At 36.9% G+C, this 24,802-nt stretch overlaps 1 protein-coding gene and 1 long non-coding RNA gene across 8 annotated transcripts in view; both read left to right on the top strand.

Annotated features, from left to right (window-relative positions):
- RIPK2 (receptor interacting serine/threonine kinase 2) overlaps window positions 1-21,445 on the top strand; it is a gene marked incomplete at its 5' end in the record, with an annotated part of 42,335 nt that extends 20,890 nt beyond the window's left edge. For 4 of the 7 annotated variants that reach the window (XM_082433990.1, XM_082433991.1, XM_082433993.1 and 1 more), the window contains 6 exons: window positions 1,567-1,652; window positions 4,601-4,684; window positions 5,792-5,885; window positions 7,461-7,616; window positions 8,190-8,566; window positions 9,024-21,445. In XM_082433990.1, the coding sequence (XP_082290116.1) occupies window positions 1,567-1,652; window positions 4,601-4,684; window positions 5,792-5,885; window positions 7,461-7,616; window positions 8,190-8,527 (758 nt within the window). In that variant the 3' untranslated portion in view covers window positions 8,528-8,566; window positions 9,024-21,445. The remainder of the gene's footprint in view (window positions 1-1,566; window positions 1,653-4,600; window positions 4,685-5,791; window positions 5,886-7,460; window positions 7,617-8,189; window positions 8,567-9,023) is intronic. The other 3 variants (XR_014255767.1, XR_014255768.1, XR_014255769.1) reach the window with 3 other exon arrangements.
- The window catches only part of LOC309647088, an 846,185-nt gene that overhangs the window by 757,346 nt on the left and 64,037 nt on the right, over window positions 1-24,802 (top strand). The window lies entirely within an intron of this gene.

Genomic DNA, 24,802 nt, shown 5'->3' on the forward strand with positions numbered 1-24,802 from the left:
GGAATTGTCCATACTTATTGTCTCTACTTCTTCATCTCTAATTCAATTTTTAACAAACTTGCATCAGTCTTCTGTTTTCATATCTCCACTAAAGCTGCATTTGTTCAAGTTACCAAGGATGGCAATTTTGGAAAATACTGCTTATCTTACTTGGCCTCTCAGCAGATTAGATATGGCTGACTCTTCCCTCCTTGAAACTTTCCCTCTGATAGCTTCCAAGACACAAGAGACCATACTCCCTATTATCCTCTCTTCCTCTATCTCTTTTTTCCTTCCTCTGCTCAGTTTCTAACTGTTGGAATGCCTCAGAGCTCTAATATGGGTCCTTTACTGTTTGCCATCTGTACTTTCCCCCTAGATGATCCAGACCAGACCATGGCTTTTATACCATCTATATGTTAGTGATGCTCAGTTTTATATCCAGAGCCCTGGCCTCTCCCTTAAGCAACAGGTCCATATATTATTGTAGTAATAGTGGTAATTATGATTGTTTCTACTCGTTGGCTATTATGAATCATGCTGCTATGACTGTTCATGTGCAAGTCTGTGTGTGAACATATATGTTTTCATTTCTCTCAGGTAACTACCTGAGTGGAATTGCTTGGTTGTATGGTAAATTTACCTTTCATTTTTAAGAAACTGCCGAACTGTTTTCCAGAATGGCTGCATCATGATACATTCCCATCAGCAATGTGTGAGGTTTTCTGTTTCTCTACATCATTGTCAATATTTGTTATTTTCTGTCTTTTTAATTATACCTATTTTAGTGGGTATGGAGTGATGCCTCATTGTAGTGTTAATTTGCATCTCCTAATGACTAATGGTGTTTAAGCATATTTTCATGTGCTTTTTAGCTATTTGTGTGTCTCCTTTGGTGAAATTCAATCTTTTACCCATTTTTAAATTGGGTTGTTTGTCTTAAGTTGTTAGAGTTCTTTTTATATTCTAGATATAAGTTCTTTAGCAGATACATGATAGGTAAAAGTGTTCTCCTAGTCTGGGGCTTGTCTTTTTGTTTTTCTAAATAGCATCTTTTTAAATGCCAAAGGTTTCACTTTTTTTGAAGTCCCATTATCAAAAAATTTTTATGGATCCTGTTTCTGATGCCATATCTAAGGATTATTTGCCAAACTCAAGGTCATGAAGATTTTCACCTATATTTACATTTAGGTGCATAGTCCATTTCAAGTTAATTCTATGTATGTTGTGAGGTAAGAATCTAAATTTTTCTGTTTTTGTGTGGATATCCAACTGTCCTAGTACCATATGTCGAAAAGACTATCCTTTCCTCATTGAGTTGCCTTAGCAACTTTGTCAAAAAACAATTGCCCATACATGTAAGAGCTTTAGACTCTCAATTATGTTCCATTGATCTATCTTTAGATATATCTATCTTTATGCCTGTACTAAACACTCTTAAGACAGTTGAATGTCATCAGTTTGGGGAAAAATTTACTTAGGGCCTTATCAGTTAAATATTAGCGTTTATGTTTTTCATTTTAATGGTTATAAGCAACCTGAACTCATTTTTTTTTTTTCTGAACTCATTTTATTTATCTTATTTAGAATGTTTAATAGAACTTGAACCAGTTCTGAAAACATTTGAAGAGATAACTTTTCTTGAAGCTGTTATTCAACTAAAGAAAACAAAGGTAAATTGTTAAATGTTAATACCGGAAATTAGAATGTTAAATCATGGAGAGTTTTAGTTTAGTTTAATTTAGTTTTTTTCTACATACCTTCCACAGATACAAGCTACAGTACTGGGGCAGTAGTTATCAGAGAGTATGAATGCTGTCTTGAATCTGTCACCAAAGAACTTTTCCATTTCATTCAAACAGCCACCTCCAGATTTCAAGGGATTTTCAGACCTCTCATATAGCAAATGTAAATTTAAAATGTGTAATGAGTGCCAGTTGTATACAGTTAATGCCCTAAATTACTACAGTTGTTGTTGTTTTAAATCTATGTTTATTTCTCTGAAGTTTTGATATATAGAGAGTAAAAGATGTCTGGGTTATTGCACTTTATTGCCAAGTTAAGCTGTAGAATTTTTATTAATAATTGAGGCCCAAATGTGTATTTTCTATGGCTTGTTTATATCTTTTTGTTTTCCCACTCAAACACTCCATGTTGCATAGACCAAAGTAGCAGTTGATATGAATTACCTAGAACAATTGTCTTATTTACTCATTCTGCTCTTGTAGATCAGAAAAACAATTGAAGGAACCCATTACTGCAAGGTTTTCTTGCTGCTATCAAAAATTGTTTAGAAAGCAACTACAGTCCTTTAGGGACAAAGTTAGCCTAGTTTAACACTTTCTGGGTTTCATTAAGTTGCATTTGAGATATGATAATAAAAACCATCAGTTATTAGCCAATCTCTTAGGTTGTGAACAGGCATAATCTACAATTGATTTATCACTAAATGACATTGCTTGCCTCTTGCAGTTTGCTGTATCTGTTAACATAATCTTTGGTTTAAAAGGGAAGTGCATAAAGGAAACAACTGCCCTTAACCAAACTTAAAATTGATGGTGGCAATATTAGTGCCTGAGTTTTTTAAGGAACTGAGGAGGAACTCTGCTTTAATCCTTTGATAAGTTTTCATTGACTTCTCCGCTTCTGAGTAGGTAGTCTTTTCCAGAACATTCCAATCTCTCCACTTCTTAGTAGATACAAACTTCTGTTAACATTTATTTTTGCTTTGTCTTTTCAGTTCCCTTTTCTCTCTTCACAACTTTCTCCTCTTCTGCCAAGCAAAGGTGGATAGAAGCGTCTGTTTTCTTGGTTCTAAGAAACTGAACTGGAAGAGAACCAATTCAGTTCCTTTTTTTGTCCCCAACCAACTTAAATACTAGGATCTATATTTAAAACTGTTAATTTGGGGGAGAAATTTTGCTTCTTAAATAAAGTAATTTCGTGTATATTTTTAAATACTTGAGTATCATTTAATAGCATTACTTTCTTTGGTCACTGTTTTAAAGTTGCTGTATTGTTTTCACTCAGAGTTGTTGTTATTTTTTTCTTTTTTTTTTAAATCCTTGTGTTAATTCTGTAAAACTGTTAGGGAAAGAATATCATCTCCATTTTATAGATGAGATAACTGAGGTATAGGGAAGTAAGTCACATAACACTCTACACAGCTAACTAATGGCAGGGCCAAGGGTAGAATACAAATTTATTAAGATAATAAGATTTTTCATAAAGAAATTTCTGAAAACAAAGATCACAGTTTAGGGTGACTTGTTTTGTTTGAGTTTCCTACATTTTTTTCAGTTCTTTGAACTGGCTCCTATAATTCATGTTTTCACAGATAGTATCTCTTATGTCTTGAGCAGTAAAAACTGAATCAAAAAAGTTTTTCTTTGATATGTCATTTTATTTCTTTCTAGGGACTGACTCACTAGTTCATAAATAATTTGAATTATCATTAACTGATCGGTTATGAAAAGTGATGTTAGTAATTAATGATACTGTATAACAAGAAATATTTTAATAAATTTAAAAGAACAGAAGAAATTTATATAACAGAAATGGATCCAAAGATGAATTTTAAAGGTTCATATAAAAATGTATTTAACAAATGTTCACTGGACTGCTGTGTGTAAAGTACTATGCCCCATAGATTATATACATAGATGAATAGTAGTTTTTTTCTCCTAAAACTTCTTAGACATGTTATGGAGCCGACAGTTGTTGAGTATGAATAATGAAGGGCTGGGTGTGGATCCCACCAATTTCTCAAGTTCTGTAGAGCATTTGACGTTATGTTGGTTTGGGGAAGAAAAGCAGACTAATGGTTTTGTTTTTAAATCACTCAATAGTGATGGCAGCTAATCCAAGTCTGGCTTAAAGAGACAGGAGTGAATCACTAAACAATTTTAGTACAAAGGCATAGTGTTTAAATAAATCATCTGTTTAATAGCTACCATTTATTGAATGCTTACAAAGTAATCTTAGGGCCTCTGCATATATTATAACCCTTCTTACAGTGATTCTGCAAAATATGTATTTTCATCTCCAGTTTACAGATAAGTAAACTAAGTTTAAGTCTCATGCCCAAAGTCAAACAGGTATCCTGGGATCTAAACCAGATCTCATTGGCCCCCATTGTTCCATTAGGGCACTCTGCCTCCTTTAATTAGTCCAGCCCTCAATTTCTTATCTATAAAATGAAAATAATAATAGTACTTAGAATCATGGTGCCTAAATTATAGTAAATGCTTAATAATTATGGATAGATAGATACACACACAAATTGAAATATATTAAGTACCTAGTTTGAACCAGATACTTTATATTCATTATCTCAATCTCTAGAATGATCCTGCATGTAGATATTATTCCATTTTAAAGGATGAATTTGCCCAAGGTTACCAGTTATATGAGGCAGGATTCAAAGACTGTGTCTCTAAAGTTATTTCCCCTATTCTACACTATCTCTACCTTTAAGTTAGATATTATATTCTCAACTGATTGAGATTTTCTTTCTATTGATTTTGTATAAACATACAAAATATGTTAAGTAGATTGTATTTTACTCATATAATTTTCTAATTATCTCTAATTCAAGTACATATATTCATTCTTATTACAGAGTGCTTCAAGTACCATTCACTTATGTGACAAGAAGAAAATGGAGTTATCTCCGAACATACCTGTAAATTATGGTCCACAGGAGGTAAAAATAATTATGTTGATTAAACTCAAAATGTGAGCAGAATATGAGAAATCATTTAGTCTATCTCAGTGTTTTATAGATGGGAAGCTAAAGTCCAGGGAGGTTTTAGGATTTTAGAATGGGAATCTCCAATTTGATACACAGGTCTTCTGATTCTTAGTTTATTGTTCATCTCATCAAATCACAGTCCTTTCTTTCTTGGGCATTGACTTCTGTCCCTGTCCTTGTTTTATGTAATGGATGGTGTTCCAGGGTAGTACATAGACAAATCATTGGTACAGTTCTGCCACTATATTTATACCTTCTTATTCAAATGTAAAAAAGCTATAATACCTGCCTTGTTCTTAACCTCTTACAATGATTAATAGAAATAAAATGTCATTTGTGTGGCTATCCAAAAAGAAGGATTTCTTTAGTAGCATTCATTCAGAATTATTTCATATTAATGATTTCTTTTAAGAATATATAAGATATGTTCTCTTTACAGATTCAGAAAAGTAATAATACCTTCAAAATGAATCTTAAAACACAGTATGTAGTCTTTGAATCACCTTTATATTCACTATCTCATCACTGGATCTTTGAGCCCATACTTGCTCATTTTTAGATAAATACACAGAAAAAGAACCTGAGAGCCAAATTATTTAAATGCTTTGTCGAAGCTTAGGTAGTAATTCCATGACAGAGCTAGGATTGGATCCAATTTCTATATTACTTTTTCCATGGATTCCCACTCCTCCATGTTGAAGGAACCTGAGGCATTGAGAATAGGCATGTGCTCTAAATCAGTAGGTAATCAGAGTTGCAGATCTCAAATTTCTCATGAGCTGGACAGAGTCTCTGAGATTATGTACAAAATATTGAAAAAATAATGACTTCTAATATATTTAACTATTGCCCCACCCATCCAATTGACCTGATAAAGAAATCAAGTTCACTTTTTTTGTTACTTCACATATGTGTTTAATTTTGTAAAGTGTAATTTGTATTAGTTTTGATTCTTTGATTATAATAAGCCAAAAGCAGGAACTGTTTAGAAATTAAAGCTGTATAACTTTTAAAATGATTTTTCATTAACCTAAGTCATTTATCTTCTATTTATTTTAGGAATCATGTGGATCCTCTCAGCTCCATAAAACTAGTGTTTCTCCTGGAACTTCAAGGTCCCTGTCAGCTCCTCAAGACAATGATTTTTTATCTAGTATGTAAATTTTTCAGTCAGTAGTATTACTTGCAAGTTTTCAGTTTTCTTTCAAGATCATATTCTTACAAGCAGTCTTGGTTTGTATGGAACATGTCTTTCATTTGCATTTATAACTCATTTTTTAAAAGTGACAGTCTAAAGATGTGAAAATAGTAGTGGGATGTTAAACAAATTATTTAAGTATTAAAAGCATTATGTTAGACACTACAGAAAGATATTTTTAAAAATCTCTTGTAAGAAACAGGAGAAATGTTTCTAAGCCACCATAATATTAGACAAAGAGCAATGTATTGTAAAAGATATAGGGATATAGAACTATGGTAGTATAGTGGAAGAGTAACATTTTTTACAAAGTACTGTCACAACAACCTTGTGAGGGAGATATTCCTCATTTTACAGATTCTTAAGATCAAGACTTCTGGATCACATAGTTAGTAGCTGGCAAATCCAAGATTCGAAGCCAGGTCTTTTTGATAAATATTTTCATGTCACTACTACACCATGTTATCATCATGAAGAAATTATTTCTGGCTGAAGGTTGGACCTATAGTTATAAAGGATGGGCATTCCAGGCAAAAGGAACAGCATAGAGGCAAAGAAGCAAGAAAACAGAGAACAGTGAGTAGTTGGGTTTAGCTGGTGAAGAGGGTAAATGAAAGGTGATAAAAGATCAGGAGGGTGGAGTCATATCATGATGAATTCTAATACTATGCTAAGCCATTCAGGCTCTTTTGCTTGGGTAGGGAGCAATTACTGCAAATTTTTGAGCAAGGGTGTGACATGATAAAATTTTTTGCTTTAGGAATATTTATCCTGGCTGGAATATGTAGGATATTTTGGAAGGGAAAAGGAGATTCAAGGTGGGGAGACCAGTTAGGAGACTATTGGTCTATTATCGTACTACAGATGAGAGATTATGAGACCTGCTCCAGAGTGTGAAGGAGAGAATAGTGTGAGAGATGTTACAGAGGACACACTTTTCACTTGCAGGAAGGAAGAGAGAAAACAAGATAAAGCTGAACAAGTTTAGCTGGAAGAACATTGGTGCTATTAACAGAAATAGGAGTTGAAACAGGTTTTAAAGTTAAGATGAATAATTAAGTTTTTAATTTTTTTTCTTTTTTAATTTGAGCTGTTGAAAATTTAAGGTTCACTGAAGACAGAAAATTTAATTACATGGATTTGGGAAGGGAGGTGACAATTGAGGCCCTGAGGTTGAATAAGTTTACCAAAGGAGAGTGTAAGAAGACACATCATATGTAAATTTAGAGGACACATTTGAAGTGCAGAAGGAGGAAGATGACACAGAAGAAAAAATATGGTACCACACGAAGAAGTAAAATTCTATGATTTATAATTTACATAAGACAGAAATATGGTAAAAACATTAAGCATAAACCTTTTTGTTCCAAAAAATATTTACTTGTGGAATTAGGTTTATGAACCAGCTTATGCAGTGAAAAATTAAGAGACACTGAATACTACCCTCTCTATGACCTGGATGTTCATATTTTAGCTAATAGGAGTAGCTAAGGAATATTCTACCCTTAATGAAAATGTTGTGTTTTATAGGAAAAACTCAAGACTTTTCTGTGATGCGTCAATGTCCAGTAAATCACAGTTGTGACAGTAACATTTCTGTGGCTCAAAGAGCAACATTCTGTGATCACAGGGCTGCTCCATGCTCTTTAACAATAATAAATCCACTCTCAGCTGAGGGAAATTCAGGTAAATATGTACTATGAGACACTTTGTAAATGATGCCATTTATCTCACAACCATATGTTCAGTAGATCTGCTATACGATGTTTTATTTGTCTTTATTTCTTCAGTATGATATATACATACCATAAGTAGGAAAGCACTTCCAATCCCCGAAGACATGAGTGTTGATATGTAATAATAGGCCAAAGTGGTATTCCATGAACATCTATCTAGGGAGGGAGTGGTAAGAGGAGGTGTGACTTAATATGTTACTAAAGGTAAATATATTTTTGTTTATCAAATATGCAAGTATTCTTTATGTTTAAAAAAAAACCTGAGAAAAAGTGACATTTGCCCCCATGATTTATAGTGTATAAAAATGCAGTGCTTTTTCTTGGAGGGAAAGGGAAGAGATAACCCAAATATCTGAATGTTTCTTGAAAATAAATAGCATCCCTCAAAATACTGGTGTTCCATACGAGCACAATCATAGTAAAGTTAGGTTTTATGCCTTATTATTTTGTTTTTCATCTAATTTTACTCATAGCTATATATCTGTCCCCACCTTCTTACTTGTCATCCCTTGCTTTTCTACAGAGCGATTTCAGCCTGGTATAACCCAACAGTGGATCCAGAGTAAAAGGGAAGATATTGTGAACCAAATGACTGAAGCCTGCCTTAACCAATCTCTAGATGCCCTCCTGTCCAGGGATTTGATCATGAAGGAGGACTATGAACTCATTAGTACCAAACCTACAAGGACCTCAAAAGTCAGACAATTATTGGATACTAGTGACATCCAAGGAGAAGAATTTGCCAAAGTTATAGTACAAAAATTGAAAGATAACAAGCAAATGGGTCTTCAGCCTTACCCAGAAATACTTGTGGTTTCTCAATCTCCATCTTTAAATTTATTTCACAATAAAAGCCTATAAGTAACTCTTTTTCAAGAAGAAAAGTCAGTGCATAAAAGGGTATTTTATATTTCTTTTGCCTTGATAATGTTGTTTTTATGAGATTCATATGAATATTAGAAACTTTAATGAAATTTCTTCTTCAGATAAATATTAGTCTCCTTCCAAGACATTATAGTATTTTTAAAATTAATACAGTAGAAAGTTTGATTTTTGCTGCATAGTTCAATTCTTTTTGTCTCTGGTTAATTGAAGCTATTTTTTCAATGTAATAATTATATTTTTATTGTACAAAACAGTGTCTTCAGGTTTCATGTGTTTCTCATGGAAACCATTTTCACATATACTTTCTTTGTGGATTATTTATTGTTTAAGATGCTTGACTTTCTGAAGACTTAAATCAAAGAAACTTTTAAATGTTATTTATTGAGTTCTTTAGAAAATTGTTTCAAAGATAAGCAATACAAAGTGTATAAAGAAAAAATCCTTCAACATGTGTTTCTACTTCTATTTCTAGCCTCAACTAACAACCAAGGTAACAACCAAAGTTAACAGCATGATGTGTATCGTTCTATCCCTTTCTTCCTGCTCATATTTAAAGTATATGCCCGGGGGGGACCTTCAAGATGGTGGAGGAGTAAGACGTGGAGATCACCTTCCTCCCCACAAATACATCAAAAATACATCTACATGTGGAACAACTCCTGCAGAACACCTACTGAACACTGGCGGAAGACCTCAGACTTCCCAAAAGGCAAGAAACTCCCCACGTACCTGGGTAGGGAAAAAGGAAAAACAGATACAAAAGAATAGGGAGGGGACCTGCCCCTCTGAGAGGGAGCTGTGAAGGAGGAAAAGTTTCCACACACTAGGAAGCCCCTTCACTGGCGGAGATGGGGGGTGGGCAGTGGGGAAGCTTCAGGGCCATGGAAGAGAGCACAGCAGCAGGGGTGCGAGGGCAAAGTGGAGATATTCCCACACAGAGGATCAGTGCCTACCAGCACTCACCAGCCAGAGAGGCTTGTCTGCTCACCCGCTGGGGCAGGTGGGGGCTGGGAGCTGAGGCTCAGGCTTCGGAGGTCAGATCCCAGGGAGAAGACTGGGGTTGCTTGTGTGAACACAGCCTGAAGGGGGCTAGTGATCCACAACTATCTGGGAGGGAGTCCGGGAAAAAGTCTGGACCTGCCTAAGAGGCAAGAGACCATTGTTTCAGGGTGTGCGAGGAGAGGGGATTCAGAGCACCGTCTAAACGAGCTCCAGAGACAGGCATGAACCACAGCTACCAGTGTGGACACCAAAGGCGGGCATGAGACACTAAGGTTGCTGCTGCAGCCACCAAGAAGCCTGTGTGCAAGCACAGGTCACCATCCACACCTCCTCTCCCAGAGCCTATGCAGCCCGCCACTGACAGGGTCCCGTGATCCAGGGACAACTTCCCCAGGAGAACACACAGTGCGCCTCAGGCTGTTGCAACCTGACAGTCAGGCTCGCCCCGCATTCCATACCCATCCCTCCCTCCCGGCCTGAGTGAGCCAGAGCCCCCTAATCAGCTGCTCCTTTAACCCCGCCCTATCTGGGCAGGGAACAGACACCCTCAGGTGACCTACACGCAGAGGCGGGGCCAAATCCAAAGCTGGACCTCAGGAGCTGTGCAAACAAAGAAGAGAAAAGGAAATCTGTCCCAGCAGCCTCAGGAGCAGTGGATTAAATCTCCACAATCAACTTGATGTGCCCTGCATCTGTGGAATACCTCAACAGACAACAAATCATCCCAAAATTGTGGCGGTGGACTTTGGGAGCAACTGTAGATGTGGTGTTTGCTTTCTGCATCTAATTTGTTTCTGGTTTTATGTTTATTTTAGTTTAGTAGTTAGAGCTTATTATCATTGGTAGATTTGTTTATTGATTTGGTTGCTCTCTTCTTTTTTTTTTACATGTATTTTTTCCTTTTTCTCTTTTTGTGAGTGTGTATGTGTATGCTTCTTTGTGTGATTTTGTCTGTATACCTTTACTTTTACCATTTGTCCTAGAGTTCTGTTTGTCCATTTTTTTGGTTTTTTTGTTTTGTTTCTTTTTTTCGGATAGTTTTTAGGCTTTTAGCATTGGTGGATTTGCTTTTGGTTTGCTTGTCCCTTTTTTTAGTACTTTTTTTTTTTTATTTAAAAAAATTGTTTTTTAATTTTTTCTAATTATTTTATTTTACTTTATTTTATTTTTTTCTTTCTTTCTTTCTTTTTTATTCTCCCTTTTCTTCTGAGTCGAGTGGCTGACAGGGTCTTGGTCCTCTGGCCGGGTGTCAGGCCTAAGCCTCTGAGCTGGGAGAGCCGAGTTCAGGACATTGGTCCACCAGAGGCCTCCCAGCCCCACGTCATATGAAATGGTGAAAGCTCTCACAGAGATCTCCATCGCAATGCTAAGACCCAGCTCGACTCAACAACCAGCAAGCTACAGTGCTGCACACCCTATGCCAAACAACTAGCAAGACAAGAACACAAGCACCCATTAGCAGAGAGGCTGCCTAAAATCATAGTTCACAGACATCCCAAAACACACCACTGGACACAGTCCTGCCCACCAAAGACAAGATCCAGTCTCATCCACCAGAACACAGGCACTAGTCCTCTCCACCAGGAAGCCTACACAACCCACTGAACCAACCTTAGCCACTGGGAGAAGAAACAAAAGCAATGGAAACTACGAACCTGCAGCCTGTGAAAAGGAGGCCCCAAACACAGTAAGTTAAGCAAAATGAGAAGACAGAGAAATACACAGCAGATGAAGGAGCAAGGTAAAAACACACCAGACCAAACAACTGAAGAGGAAATGGGCAGCCTACTTGAAAAAGAATTCAGAATAATGATAGGAAAGGTGATCCAAAATCTTGGAAATAGAATGGAGAAAATACAAGAAACGTTTAACAAGGACCTAGAAGAACTAAAGAGCAAACAAACACTGATGAACAAAAATAAAATTAAAAATTCTCTAGAAGGAATCAATAGCAGAATAACTGAGGCAGAAGAACAGACAAGTGACCTGAAAGATAAAATAGTGGAAATAACTACCGCAGAGCAGAATAAAAAAAGAATAAAAAGAATTGAGGACAGTCTCAGAGACCTCTGGGACAACATTAGACACACTAACATCTGAATTATAGGGATCCCAGAAGAAGAAAAAGATTAAAAAAGGGATTGAGAAAATATTTGAAGAGATTATAGTTGAAAACTTCCCTAATGTGGGAAAGGAAATAGTCAGTCAAGTCCAGGAAGCACAGTGAGTCCCATACAGGATAAATCCAAGGAGAAACACTCCAAGACACATAATAATCAAACTATCAAAAATTAAAAAGGACAAATTTTAAAAGCAGCAAGGGAAAAGCAACAAATAACATACAAGAGAATCTCCATAAGACTAACAGTTTATCTTTCAGCAGAAACTCTGCAAGCCAGAAGGGAGTGGCAGGACATATTTAAAGTGATGAAAGGGAAAAACCTACACCCAAGATTACTCTACCCAGCAAGGATCTCACTCAGATTCAACAGAAAAATTAACACCCTTACAGACAAAAAAAAAGCTAAGAGAATTCAGCACCACCGAACCAGCTTTACAACAAATGCTAAAGGAACTTCTCTAGGCAGGAAACACAAAGAAGGAAAAGACCTACAATAACAAACCCAAAACAATTAAGAAAATGGTTATAGGAACATACATATCAATAACTACCTTAAATGTAAATGAATTAAATGCTCCAAACAAAAGACATAGACTGGCTGAAAGGATACAAAAAGACCCGTATATAGGCTATCTACAAAAATGGAGCTGGAGGAAACAGGCTCCCTGACTTCAGACTATATTACAAAGCTACAGTAATCAAGACAGTTTGGTACTGGCACAAAAACAAGAAAGATCAATGGAACAGGATAGAAAGCCCAGAGATAAACCCACACACATATGGTCACCTTATCTTCGATAAAGGAGGCAAGCATATACAATGGAGAAAAGACAGCCTCTTCAGTAAGTGGTGCTGGGAAAACTGGACACCTACATGTAAAAGAATGAAATTAGAACACTTCCTAACACCATACATAAATATAAACTCAAAATGGATCAAAGTCATAAATGTAAGGCCAGACACTAAAAAACTCTTAGAGGAAAACATAGGCAGAACACTCTATGACATAAATCACAGCAAGATCCTTTTTGACCCACGTCCTAGAGAAATGGAAATAAAAACAATATTAAATGGAACGTAATGAAACTTGAAAGGTTTAGCACAGCAAATAAAACCATAAAAAAGACGAAAAGACAATCCTCAGAATGGGAAAAAATATTTGCAAACAAAGCAACTGACAAAGGGTTAATCTCCAAAATATACACGCAGCTCATGCAGCTCAATATCAAAAAAACAACCCAATCCAAAAATAGAAGACCTAAATAGACATTTCTCCAAAGAAGATATACAGATTGCCAACAAACACATGAAAGGATGCGCAACATCACTAATCATTAGAGACATGCAAATCAAAACTATAATGAGGTATCACCTCACACCAATCAGAATGGCCATCATCAAAAAATCTACGAACAGTAAATGCTGGAGAGGGTGTGGAGAAATGGGAACCCTCTTGCACTGTTCATGGGAATGTAAATTCATACAGCCACGATAGAGAGCTGTATGGAGGTTCCTTTAAAAACTAAAAATAGAACTACCATATGACCCAGCAATCCCACTACTGGGTATAAACCCTGAGAAAACCATAATTCAAAAAGAGTCATGTACCACAATGTTCATTGCATCACTATATACAATAGCCAGCACATGGAAGCAACCTAAGTGTCCATCAACAGATGAGTGGATAAAGAAGATGTGACACATATATAGAATGGAATATTACTCAGCCATAAAAAGAAATGAAATTGAGTTATTTGCAGTGTGGTGGGTGCACCTAGAGACTGTCATACAGAGTGAAGTAAGTCAGAAAGAGAAAATAAATACTGTACGCTAACACATATATGAAATCTAAAAAAAATAAGGGGGGGGGTTCTGAAAAACCTAGGGGAAGACAGGAATAAAGACACAGATGTAGAGAATGGACTTGAGGACATGGGAGAGTGAAGGGTAAGCTGGGACAAAGTGAGAGAGTGGCATGGGCTTATATATACTCACAAATGTAAAATAGCTAGTGGGCAGCAGCCACATGGCACAGGGAGATCAGCTCGGTGCTTTGTGTCCACCTAGAGGGGTGAGATAGGGAGAGTGGGAAGGAGACGCAAGTGGGAGGAGAAATCCAGATACTTGTTTATATATATAGCTGATTCACTTTGTTATACAGCAGAAACTAACACACCATTGTAAAACAATTATTCTCCAATAAAGATTTTAAAAAGAAAAAAAAAAATCCTATGATAAACCATAATGGAAAAGAATATTTTAAAAAGAGAATGTATATATATGTATGACTGAGTCACTTTGCTGTGCAGCAGAAATGAACACAACATTGTAAATCAACTATACTTCAATTTTTTAAAATTAAGGTTAATAAATAAATAAATAAATAAATATATGCCCATTTGGGTATGGATCTTTTCTAATATTATCATCCTTATAACACATCATACTGCAACCTGATTTTTGCGCTTAATAGTACATCATGTGCAGCCTTCCAGATCACATATAAGCTTAACTCATTCATTTTAATTGCCACATAATATTATCAGGGATGCTTTTTTCATTTTCTTAACTCTTTCACACCAGTAATATACAGTGTGAGTTCTTTTTTTGTTTAGTGTGTTATGTCACTAATGTGAAAACTTACAAGTAGTAATAGCTCTTTTCTGAAAATGTTTATTAGCAGTGTCAGCAAAAAGTGTGATACAAGATAAATTTGAAAGTACAAGTTTTCAAGTTGGGATATACAGTATGACCCACAGTTTGAAAAAAGAAAAAATGAGTAAAATAACTAGATGGCATTGAGGCAATTAAATATTTTATTAAAATAAGTATTTTAATCTCCATTTTGGAGCTGGACCTGTGGTGCCTCATTACTGTGTCTCTGAGAAATATGGAAATTACTAGGGAAAGTTGGAAACTAAGCATATGAATTATCTTTTATTATATCTTATTTTTTAAAGTGTTTGGATAAAGATTATTTTGGGAAATGGGAGGAAAAATCTTTTGGAGGCTTTACCCGTTTCTCTATACAACTTTTTAAGTATTTTGAATCTTGATGGTTTCAAATTGACTTTTATCATTTGATGATGTGGTACCTGGATTGATAAAGTGAACTTTGCCCTTTTTTTTTTTTTTTCATTTTCTGCGTAGATCTAAAAACTCAAGATTTCCAATCAGTCTGTATGCTTATGGCTCCATGCATACCAACCACTTTCTTCCATAACTTAGGGAGGCACAGATGCAGTCATCCATCACTGCAGCTCTGTAAACTTTTTCTGCACAAATAACAACAATGTACAATGAAGAAGATGATGACAAGGATCAAGGTGAATCTACAATGAGCTCTCAGCCATTAGTAGAATTGTTACAGTCTCAGCAACCAATGTTCATTATACCAGTAATTGATAACACAGTGATGTTTAGGGGAAGGTGCAACAAGGTATTCTGAGTATGACCTGTCAGTATAGAACAGGGCCTGGCGTAGACACTTTCTAAATATCTCTTTAATGAATGGTTCAGTGGAATGAAAGCAGGAGAAGGGAGGAGGAAGATGTTTCCTTGAAATCACATTTCCCAGGATGTAATGTGAATACAGCTGGTAGTAAATGGGATTGTTTTAGGTAGTACCCAGACAAGCAGCACTAAATTAACATTTGAGTCACAGAGGAATTTCTTTGTAATTCTTTATCGAGTCATCTAGTTAAGTAAAGCAGAATGTTACAGTAGTGCTATCATCCTTCATTGTTAACAAAAAGAGACTAGGCTTCAGGGAAAATAGTAGGAATTTTTATAATTTTAAAAATCATATTTCATTTGAAAATTACATATAACAAGTGGTACTGGTTTTCTACTTATATAAAATTTTCATTTTATAATATTTAAATAAAAAAATATGAAGTACTAAATTATAGGTGGTATACATGAATGTGAACAATAGAATTAATAAGAAAATGACTAAGATTCAATCCCTCTAAGAAGGGGCCTAAAATTTTATAATAATCTACTTTTTAACTAGATAGTAATAGGTAATGCTAATGCATTCTTTGCACTGTATGTTAAGGCAGTGCTACGCAGAGGAGTAGTCCACAGAGCAGCTGCATTAGCATCACCTGGAGCTTGTTAGAAATGCAAACTCATGGCCCCTAACAGACCTTTTGAATCAATCTCTGGTAGTGAGTCCAGGAATCTGTTTTAACAAACTCTCCAGGCCATTATGCATGCTATAGTTTGAGACCCTCTGTTTTAAGAAACACATAGAGAAGGGGATCAAGATGGCAGAGTAGAGTGATATGGAACTTGCCTCCTCCCACAAGTACATCAAAAATACATCTACATGTGGAACAATTCTCGCAGAATACCTACTGAAAGCTTGCAGAAAATCTCATACAACCTAAGCTACAAGTAAGACTGCCACATAACCAGGCAGAATGAAGGGAAAAGGGAGAAGAGGAATCAGGATGAGACCTGCAACCCTGGGAGGGAACTGTGAAAGAAGAAAGATTCCCTCACGCTGGGAACCTCCTTCACTGGCTGGGAAGTCTGGTAGGACAGATAGGGAGCTTCAGAAGCTCAAGAGGAGAGTGCAGAGCTGGCTTACAGCCCTGCAAGATAAAGAGAGACCAGCACAGACAGTCCGTGACACATCGCCACACTTCCCTGCCCCAGAGGCGCACCTGCTGACGTGCACAGCTACTCAGTGCTGATATTCAGGCTTCAGCAGACAGATCCAGGGAGGGGACTCAGTTTGGCTGCACAGAAACAGGCTAAGGGCCTGGAGTGTGGCCCAGCTGCAACCTGGGTTGTGCACAGGACAGAGCATAGGTCTGCTATAGGAGCCCCATTGTCAACACAGGAAGGGAGGGGTGGGGCGTGGGTTCACCATAGCAGCCTCATTATCAGCTTGCTCACAGTGAAGTGGGGTGCCAGTCACAGCAGGTTTTGCCAACTTTGCGGGTGTGAACACATGGAGGCACACCCTGAAATCTGAGCCGATTACTGGCACTCCCACAGTGGAGGTGGCCACGGACAACAGTGCCAGCAATGGTGATCTTTGTTGGCGTGCACACCAGGTGGCAGGCGGCATCACAGAGTCACACTTACTAGCAAACAGCTCCTGGAGAGAACACACAGCAGCTCCTTTCCCAGAGGGAGCCCTCCAGTCCTGTCTACATCACACCACAGCTTAGAACTCTATCTGGAGGCTTCTACTCCAACAACTGGGGAGCAGACACTGCCCCCAACAGGTTTGTGACAACCACAAAGCAAAGAGGAGAACCTGCGCAACATCCATTGCAGGCACTGGTCACCATGGCACCAGTCACATCCTCTATCAAGGGGACAAGGGCCAGCACACCCTGAGGAAAGATGTGGCAAGCATCCATGCTAAAAACAGACCTCACACCAAAATATTGGACTCATACAGTCTACAGAGGTTGCTCCCACATAAAAACAGCCCTTCAAGACCATAGTAGATAACTGTTTCTCTTAAATTCATAGAGTCAGAGCAATATAAGTAAAATGAAGAAGCAGAGGAACTACTCCCAATTAAAAGAACAAGAGAAATCCTCTGAAAGAACAAACAGTGAAACAGACCTCTCCAGTCTACGAGACCCCAAGTTCAAATAGGTGGTAATAAAAATGCTGAAGGAATTAAGAAAAGACTATCAATAGAAATGCAGATCACTGTAACAAGGAGTTAGAAACTTTAAAGAAGAACTAATCAAAATTAAACAACTCAATTGCTGAGATGAAAACTGAGCTGAAGGCAATAAATAGCAAACTAAATAATGCAGAAGAATGAGTAAGTGATCTGGAAGATAGGCTAAGGGAAATCATCAAATCAGAATAGCAGGCAGAAAGACAAATTTTAAAAATGAAAGCAACATATGAGATCTGTAGGATAAGTAAAGCACGTCAACCTACACATAATAGGAATCCCAGAAGGAGAAGAGAGAGAAAAGGGGATCAAAACTGTATTTGAAGAAATTATGGCTGAAAACTTCTCAAACCTAAAAAAGGAAACAGATATTCAGGTACAGGAAGCACAGAGGGTCCCAAACAAGATGAACCCAAACAGATCTACTCTAAGACATATCAGAATTAAAATGGCAAAAGTTAAAGATGAAAAAGAGGATTCTGAAGGCAGCAAGGGAAAAACAAAGAGTCAGTTACAAGGGAGCCCCCATAAGGCTATCAGCTGATTTCTCTCCAGAAATTTGGTGGGCCAAAAGGGAGTGGCAAAATATATTCAAAGTCTTGAAAGGGAAAAATCTGCAACCTAGAATACTGTACTCTATCCAGCAAGATTATCATTTAGGATAGAAGGAGACACAAAGAATTTCTCAGAGAGGCAAAAACTTAAAGAATAAAGCAATACTAAACCTATCCTAAAGGAAATATTGAATGGTCTTCCCTAAATAGAAAAAAGCAAGACTCTATAGGAAAGGGGAAAATCTCAACAATTCATCAAAAAATAAAATACCTAAGAATAAACCTAACCAAGGATGTGAAAGGCTTATACACTGAGAACTATAAAACATTGATAAAGGAAATTAAAGATGATTCAAGCAAATGGAAAGATATACCATGTTCTTGGATTGGAAGAATTAATATAGTTTAAATGGCCATACCACCCAAAGCAATATATAGATTTAATGTGATCTCTATCAAATTACCCATGACATTTTTCACAGAACTAGAACAAATTATCCTAGAACTTAGATGGGACCACAAAAGACCCAGAATTGCAAAAGTAATTTTGAGGAAAAAGAACAAAGCTGAAAGCATAACCTTTCCAGATGTCAAACAATACTACAAAACTACAGTAATCAAAACAGCATGGTATTGGCACAAAAACAGACATATGGGTCAATGGAACAGAATAGAGAGCCCAGAAATAAACACACACACCTACAGTCAGTTAATATTTGACAAAGGAGGCAAGAATACACAATGAAGAAAAGACAGTCTCTGCAGCAAGTGGTGTTGGGAAAGCTGGACAGCCACATGTAAATCAATGAAGTAAGAGCACTCCCTCAAACCATATACAAAATAAACTCAAAATGGCTTAAAGACTTAAATATAAGACATGACACTGTAAAACTCCTAGAAGAGAACATAGGCAAAACATTCTCTGACATAAATTGTAGCAATATTTTCTTAGGTCAGTCTCCCAAAGCAAAAGAAATAAAAGCAAAAATAAACAACTGGGACTTAATCAAACTTACAAGCTTTTGCACAGCAAAGGAAACCATAAACAAAATGAAGAGAAAGCCTATGGATTGGGAGAAAATATTTGCAAATTGTGTGACTGACAAGGGCTTAATTTCCAATATATGCAAACAGCTCATATGACTCAATAAAAAAAAACAAACAACCCAATCAAAAAATGGGCAGAAGACCTAAATAGACATTTCTCCAAAGAAGATGTACAGATGCCCATCAGGCACATGAAAAGAAGCACAACATCACTAATTACTAAAGAAATGCAAATCAAGACTACAATGAGGTACCACCTCACACAGGTCAGAATGGCCATCATCAAAAAGTCTACAAATAATAAATGCTGGAGAAGGTGTGGAAAAAAAGAGAACCCTCCTACACTGTTGGTGGGAATGTAAATTGGTGTAGCCACTATGGAAAACAGTATGGAGGTTCCTTAAAAAACTAAAAATAGAGTTACATATGATCCAGCAATCCCACTCCTGGGCATATATCTGGAAAAGACAAGAACTCTAAATCAAAAAGATACATACACCCCAATGTTCATAGCAGCACTATTTACAATAGCCAAGACATGGAAACAACTTAAGTGTCCATCAACAGATGAGTGGATAAAGAAGATGTGGCATATATATGGTGAAATATTACTCATAAAAAAGAATGAAATAATGCCATTTGCAGCAACATGGATGGACCTAGGGATTATCATATTAAGTGAAGTAAATCAGACAGAAAAGATAAATAATAGTATATGATAGCACTTATAAGTGGAATCTAAAAAATAGTGCAAATGAACTTATTTACAAAACAGAAACAGACTCACAGACATAGAAAGCAAATTTATGGTTACCAAAGGGGAAGCGGAGGAGAGATAAATTAGGAGTATAGGATTAACAGACACACAATACCATATATAAAATAAACAACAAGGATTTACTGTATAGCACAGGGAACTATATTCAATATCTTGTAATAACCTATAATGGAAAACAATCAAAAACATATATATATATAAATATATATATATATATAACTGAATCACTTTGCTGTACACCTGAAAGTAACACAATATTGTAGATCAACTATACTTCAATAGAAAGAAATTTTTTAAAAGAAACAGGATAGAATTGTGCATAAAATAATTTCTCTTTGGTTCACAGATCTGTTTTCCTTATGTCTGATTGCCACACTTGTCTTCAGAATGTAATCTCAGAACTGAGGTTTAATTTAAAATTTTTACTATTTTTTCATCCAACTTGAATTCCTAAAACAATTTTAGTTATATTTTGCATTTTGGAAAGATCACTTCACGTTAAACATGATAATCAGATCAGTGGATTAGAATCTGCAACTCAGCTCTTTAAGGAAGAACTTCAGAAGGGACAAACGAATTATGACAGTAGAAAAGCAGAGCTGATGTGGAACAAGACAAAATGCAAGACTAAATTATGCTGAAAGTTATACTAAAGAAATTGACAATTATGAAAGACTAAGGTGTTTCATCAGCAGTATCAAGCAGTAGGGGGTGGTTTATATTTCCCTCCTTTGTCATTAATCCTCTGCCCACCCTCAGCCCCCTCAGTCAAATACTTAATTTCCTAATTTATGAAGAAAAATTAGGACCAACTGGGAGACAGGAGAATCAGAAAACTTCCATGTTTATCCATTCTCACAAGCAACTCATTAGTTTCAGAAATGTGTTTCTTCTCTAAAATTGCACTTCCCATCTTTCATAGAGCCTACTTCCCAAACTACCTCCTGCCATTTCTCTCACTCTCCACTGGACCTTTTTTTTTTTTTCCCCCAAATCCCGGATTTTCCTTAAAATTAAATTCCTTTACTTGATCTGTTCTTCCCTTCTAATCCTTTTCCAGAAAATTTATTCTACAGTGCCTCTACTCTTGTTACCAATTTTGTCCTTAATCATTTTAAATTTGGTGTCAGAATTAACGATTTTCTAAGGTTGAAAGGAAAAATTATGCCTCAAATTCCTCTACAGCGAAGATGTTAAGTATGCATGCATGTATCATGATTAAAAACTTTCATTGATGATGGGGGACCTTATTACCTATCGAGGCAATGTATTTCATCTCCAGACCATTCTATCAGATAGTTCTTTCCTATATGAAATAAAATTGTTGTTAAGGCAGGACAAGAAAATTTTGACATAAAATTCTCTCTCTGCCTTTTTTAAGCCACTACTCCCTCCTCTGCAGTGTGCATTGTACATCTGCAATATACATTAATTAGATCTCCTTAGAAGACACAGGAATGCCTGCTCGCCAAAAACAAGCAATATCTTCCTGGAGCCAGCAAGGTAACTCCTTAGAAGATAACATTCCTTTCTCAGTCCTGTAAGGGGTCATGATGATCCACTATTTGCCTTGTTGGACTATGTAAACTGTCAATATGTTACTTTGTTGTCTCAAAAGCTTATATAACTGTGCTTTCACCTCTAATGGACAGAACAATCCTCAGAGCTTTCTGAAAGGCTTTCCCAGGTTATAATCTTCAGCTTGACTAGAATAAAGTTATCCATTTCTTTCTTAGATTGACTGTTGATTAATTTTTTTTCGATGACACCAACACCTACACTGATTTAAAAATCTATTTCCCTGTTGTATGTATCTATTGGTCCAAACCTTGGAACAGTATTGTTAAAAAGAAAACCACAGGCCCAAAATGGAGTCACTTGACCCAGGCTCACATCAACAAACTGGGGCTTAATAACTATACTAATTGCAGTTTCAGCCTTCTCTAGGAATGTAATCTTAACTGGTCAGTATGGAATAATCTGGTCAGCACCAGTGAGGTAATCTGCCACATAGACCCTTTTTGTTCCCAAAAGGAAAAGAACCTCACCCAAAACAATCCTTTTGTTTGTTTGTTTACGACTTCCTTGTCCTACCTTTAAAAACCTTTCCCTTTCTGTAGCCCTTTGGAGCCCCTCTCTAGTCACTAGATGAGATGCTGCCTGACTTATGAATCATTTAATAAAACCAATTAGATCTTTAAAATTTACTCAGTTGAATTTTGTTATTTAAGATTATGGGATAAATCTAATCTCTCTTCCATATGACAGCCCTTTATATGTTTCCAGGCAATTTCTGTTCCTGATGACTTTTTTTTCCTGCTTCAACATACTCCCTCTTTCCTTCAATGGCTATTTAAGAAGAGGCATGATCTCTATTCCTCTTAAAGTGTGGTACCCATAACTGCACACAGTGCTCCTAATCTAGTTAGGTTTTACCGGCATGGTTGGGATATCTCTTCCCTTATAGTTAATATACTAAAAACCTATTTTTAGCAGTCACATTTCATTGCTGAATTGATATTTAAATACTACCTAAAAATCCTTTGTCTTTTTATATCTATGCTATTTTGCCTTATTTCTACTTGGGTTTTTAGGCCCATATGTAACAATTTGCCTTTATCTCTCTTAAATTAATTTTTCTAACTTCATCCCTAGTTCCAGTCATTCAATATAATTTTGATTCCTAAATCTGGAATCTCCCAGCTTTTCATCCACAAATTTCACAAAGTTGCTCTTGGTAATTTTATCCATCAACTTTTCATTTTACTAAATAAAATGTTGAGTGATTCTGGGCCAAAGTCTGGAAAATGCCACAGGCTTCCTCCCATTAACTTGACAAAGCTCAATTAATCATCACTATTTAGGTACACCCATTCATCTAGTCACTAATGAACATAATTGAAATATTTTTAGTGTTTACATATTATTTATCATAAAGAATATGAAATCTACAAGTTTAATCAAAATAATTTCTATGTCCAGGTCAGTTTTTAAAGTATTGGCTTGTATTTTCAATCTGAAATGTGTATTTAGGGACTTCCCTGGTGGTGCAGTGGTTAAGAATCCACCTGCCAATGGAGGGGACACGGGTTCAAGCCCTGGTCCAGGAAGATCCCACATGCCACGGAGCAACTAAGCCCATGTGCCATGACTACTGAGCCTGTGCTCTAGAGCCCGCAAGCCACAACTACTGAGCCCGCGTGCCACTGAGGCAAGAGATCGATAGGCTCCAGGCTAGGCATTTACAACCGGCCTCCTGTTCACACCTCCTGGGGTGAGAAGAAGATGAGCTCCAGGCTGGACATTCATTACCAGCTCCCTGTTTACATTTCCTGAAGAAAGAGACAAACGGGCTCCAGACTACATATTTATGACCAGACTCCTGTCTATATTTCGAGATCTGCACTTCGATATAAGAAACAACAACAGGAATAGGGTAGATAACCGGACATTGGACACTTTTATGGCAAGGACAGAGAGGGGGTAAGCGCTGTTAAAAGATCAAGAGGTCATACATTTCCCATCCTTAGGGCAAGGGAAACATTGCACATGTGCAGAAAGATTCCTTGGTGGCCAAAAAGGAGGGGGCACCACCCCATAATATGTGATGCTAAGGCCGTCCCATACGCCTCTGAATTGTAATCCATCTTGGAAAAAAGTTGAGCACACATGTTGGGGAGGGTCCTAAGGTAGGTCAGGTGTGGAAAAAGAAACCAGATAATTAGTCAAAGGTAAACAAAGACCGGGAAGAACTGCCCTATATAAATGACCTAACCGCCTGTTTACTGCACGCGTCCTCATTAGGGAGGATGCCCACACCCTTTCTCTCCGGGTGTGCATCTCTGCCTTGCTTCTATCTTAACTAAACAAACAGTTTCTTTGTGTGCTCTCCCACTTGTTGTTGTGCTATGTCTCTAATAATAAACTTTGTACCTGTTTCTACAGCTTTGCCTCCGTGAGAAATGCATTTTTCACTGGGGGCAAAAGCCAGGGGGTGTGGTGGCTAGGACTCCTGGTTTTCATCCAGGCTATCCAGGTTCAGTTCCTGGGCAGGGAATTAATATGTTGCTTCATGCCACCATTTACTGCTGCCTCTCCAAGATCACCACAACTACTGAAGCCCGCACGCCTAGAGCCCGTGCTCCGCAACAAGAGAAGCCACCGCAATGAGAAGCCCGCGCACTGCAACGAAGAGTAGCCCCCGCTCGCCGCAACTAGAGAAAGCCCGTGCACAGCAGTGAAGACCCAAGGCAGACAAAACTAAATAAATAAATGTGTATTTCAATGTAAGCACACTTTTCTTTTTTTTTTTGGCAAGGAGTACATTAAAATATTAAAAGAGACATGTCTCCTATCCTTTCATAGAAACAATATGGTATTGCTCAGGCCCTGCTTATAAAATCTAGGTGCAAGACATTATGGCCACCAAAATCTCACAATTTAAGGATACCAATTGTATAAAGAATCCTCAAGTTTAATTTAATTTATCTAAAAAAATTTAAGAAAATTAAAGACTAAAGAGAAGACAATTTTAAAATATAAATAATACTCTTAGAGAGATTTGAGTGGCTATATCTTTAAAACTAGAAGTTACTGTGAAATAGAAACAACTAGAAAATTTTTAAACTAGGATCCTCAAACTAATAATCCAGAAGCTGTTCATTCTTGAAAACTGTACCACTTTTTATTCAACTACTGACCTAGGTAGTTTGTTATGGTAGATAACCAGTACAAAGTTCCAACTTCCATCACCTTTGGTTGATTCCTTTTTGCAGATATTCAGAAACCCTGAGGGAACTTATCAACAGAATAGCTGCAAGTACTTTTCATTTCCTGTTTGAAGTCTCTTCCCCTCACTAAGATCACTGAGCTCTCTCACCTTACCTTCCCTCCCTCATATTTGTTTCTGAGGCATTCTCCAAGTAGTTTACAACACTCAAAGTGTTGAAAAAAAGGATGCACTCACTAAGAAAGGCTCTAACTGGCAGGATGACCACCAGCCTTGTTTCCACCTCTGCCCCTTAGTAGAATGGCACAAAGTTTAAAAGGGTAAGGGGAATAAAAGGTTGAAAAATTGTCTCTATTATTGGGG

Source organism: Balaenoptera physalus, assembly GCF_965194825.1.
Source record: "Balaenoptera physalus genome assembly, chromosome: 17".
NCBI lineage: Eukaryota > Metazoa > Chordata > Mammalia > Artiodactyla > Balaenopteridae > Balaenoptera > Balaenoptera physalus.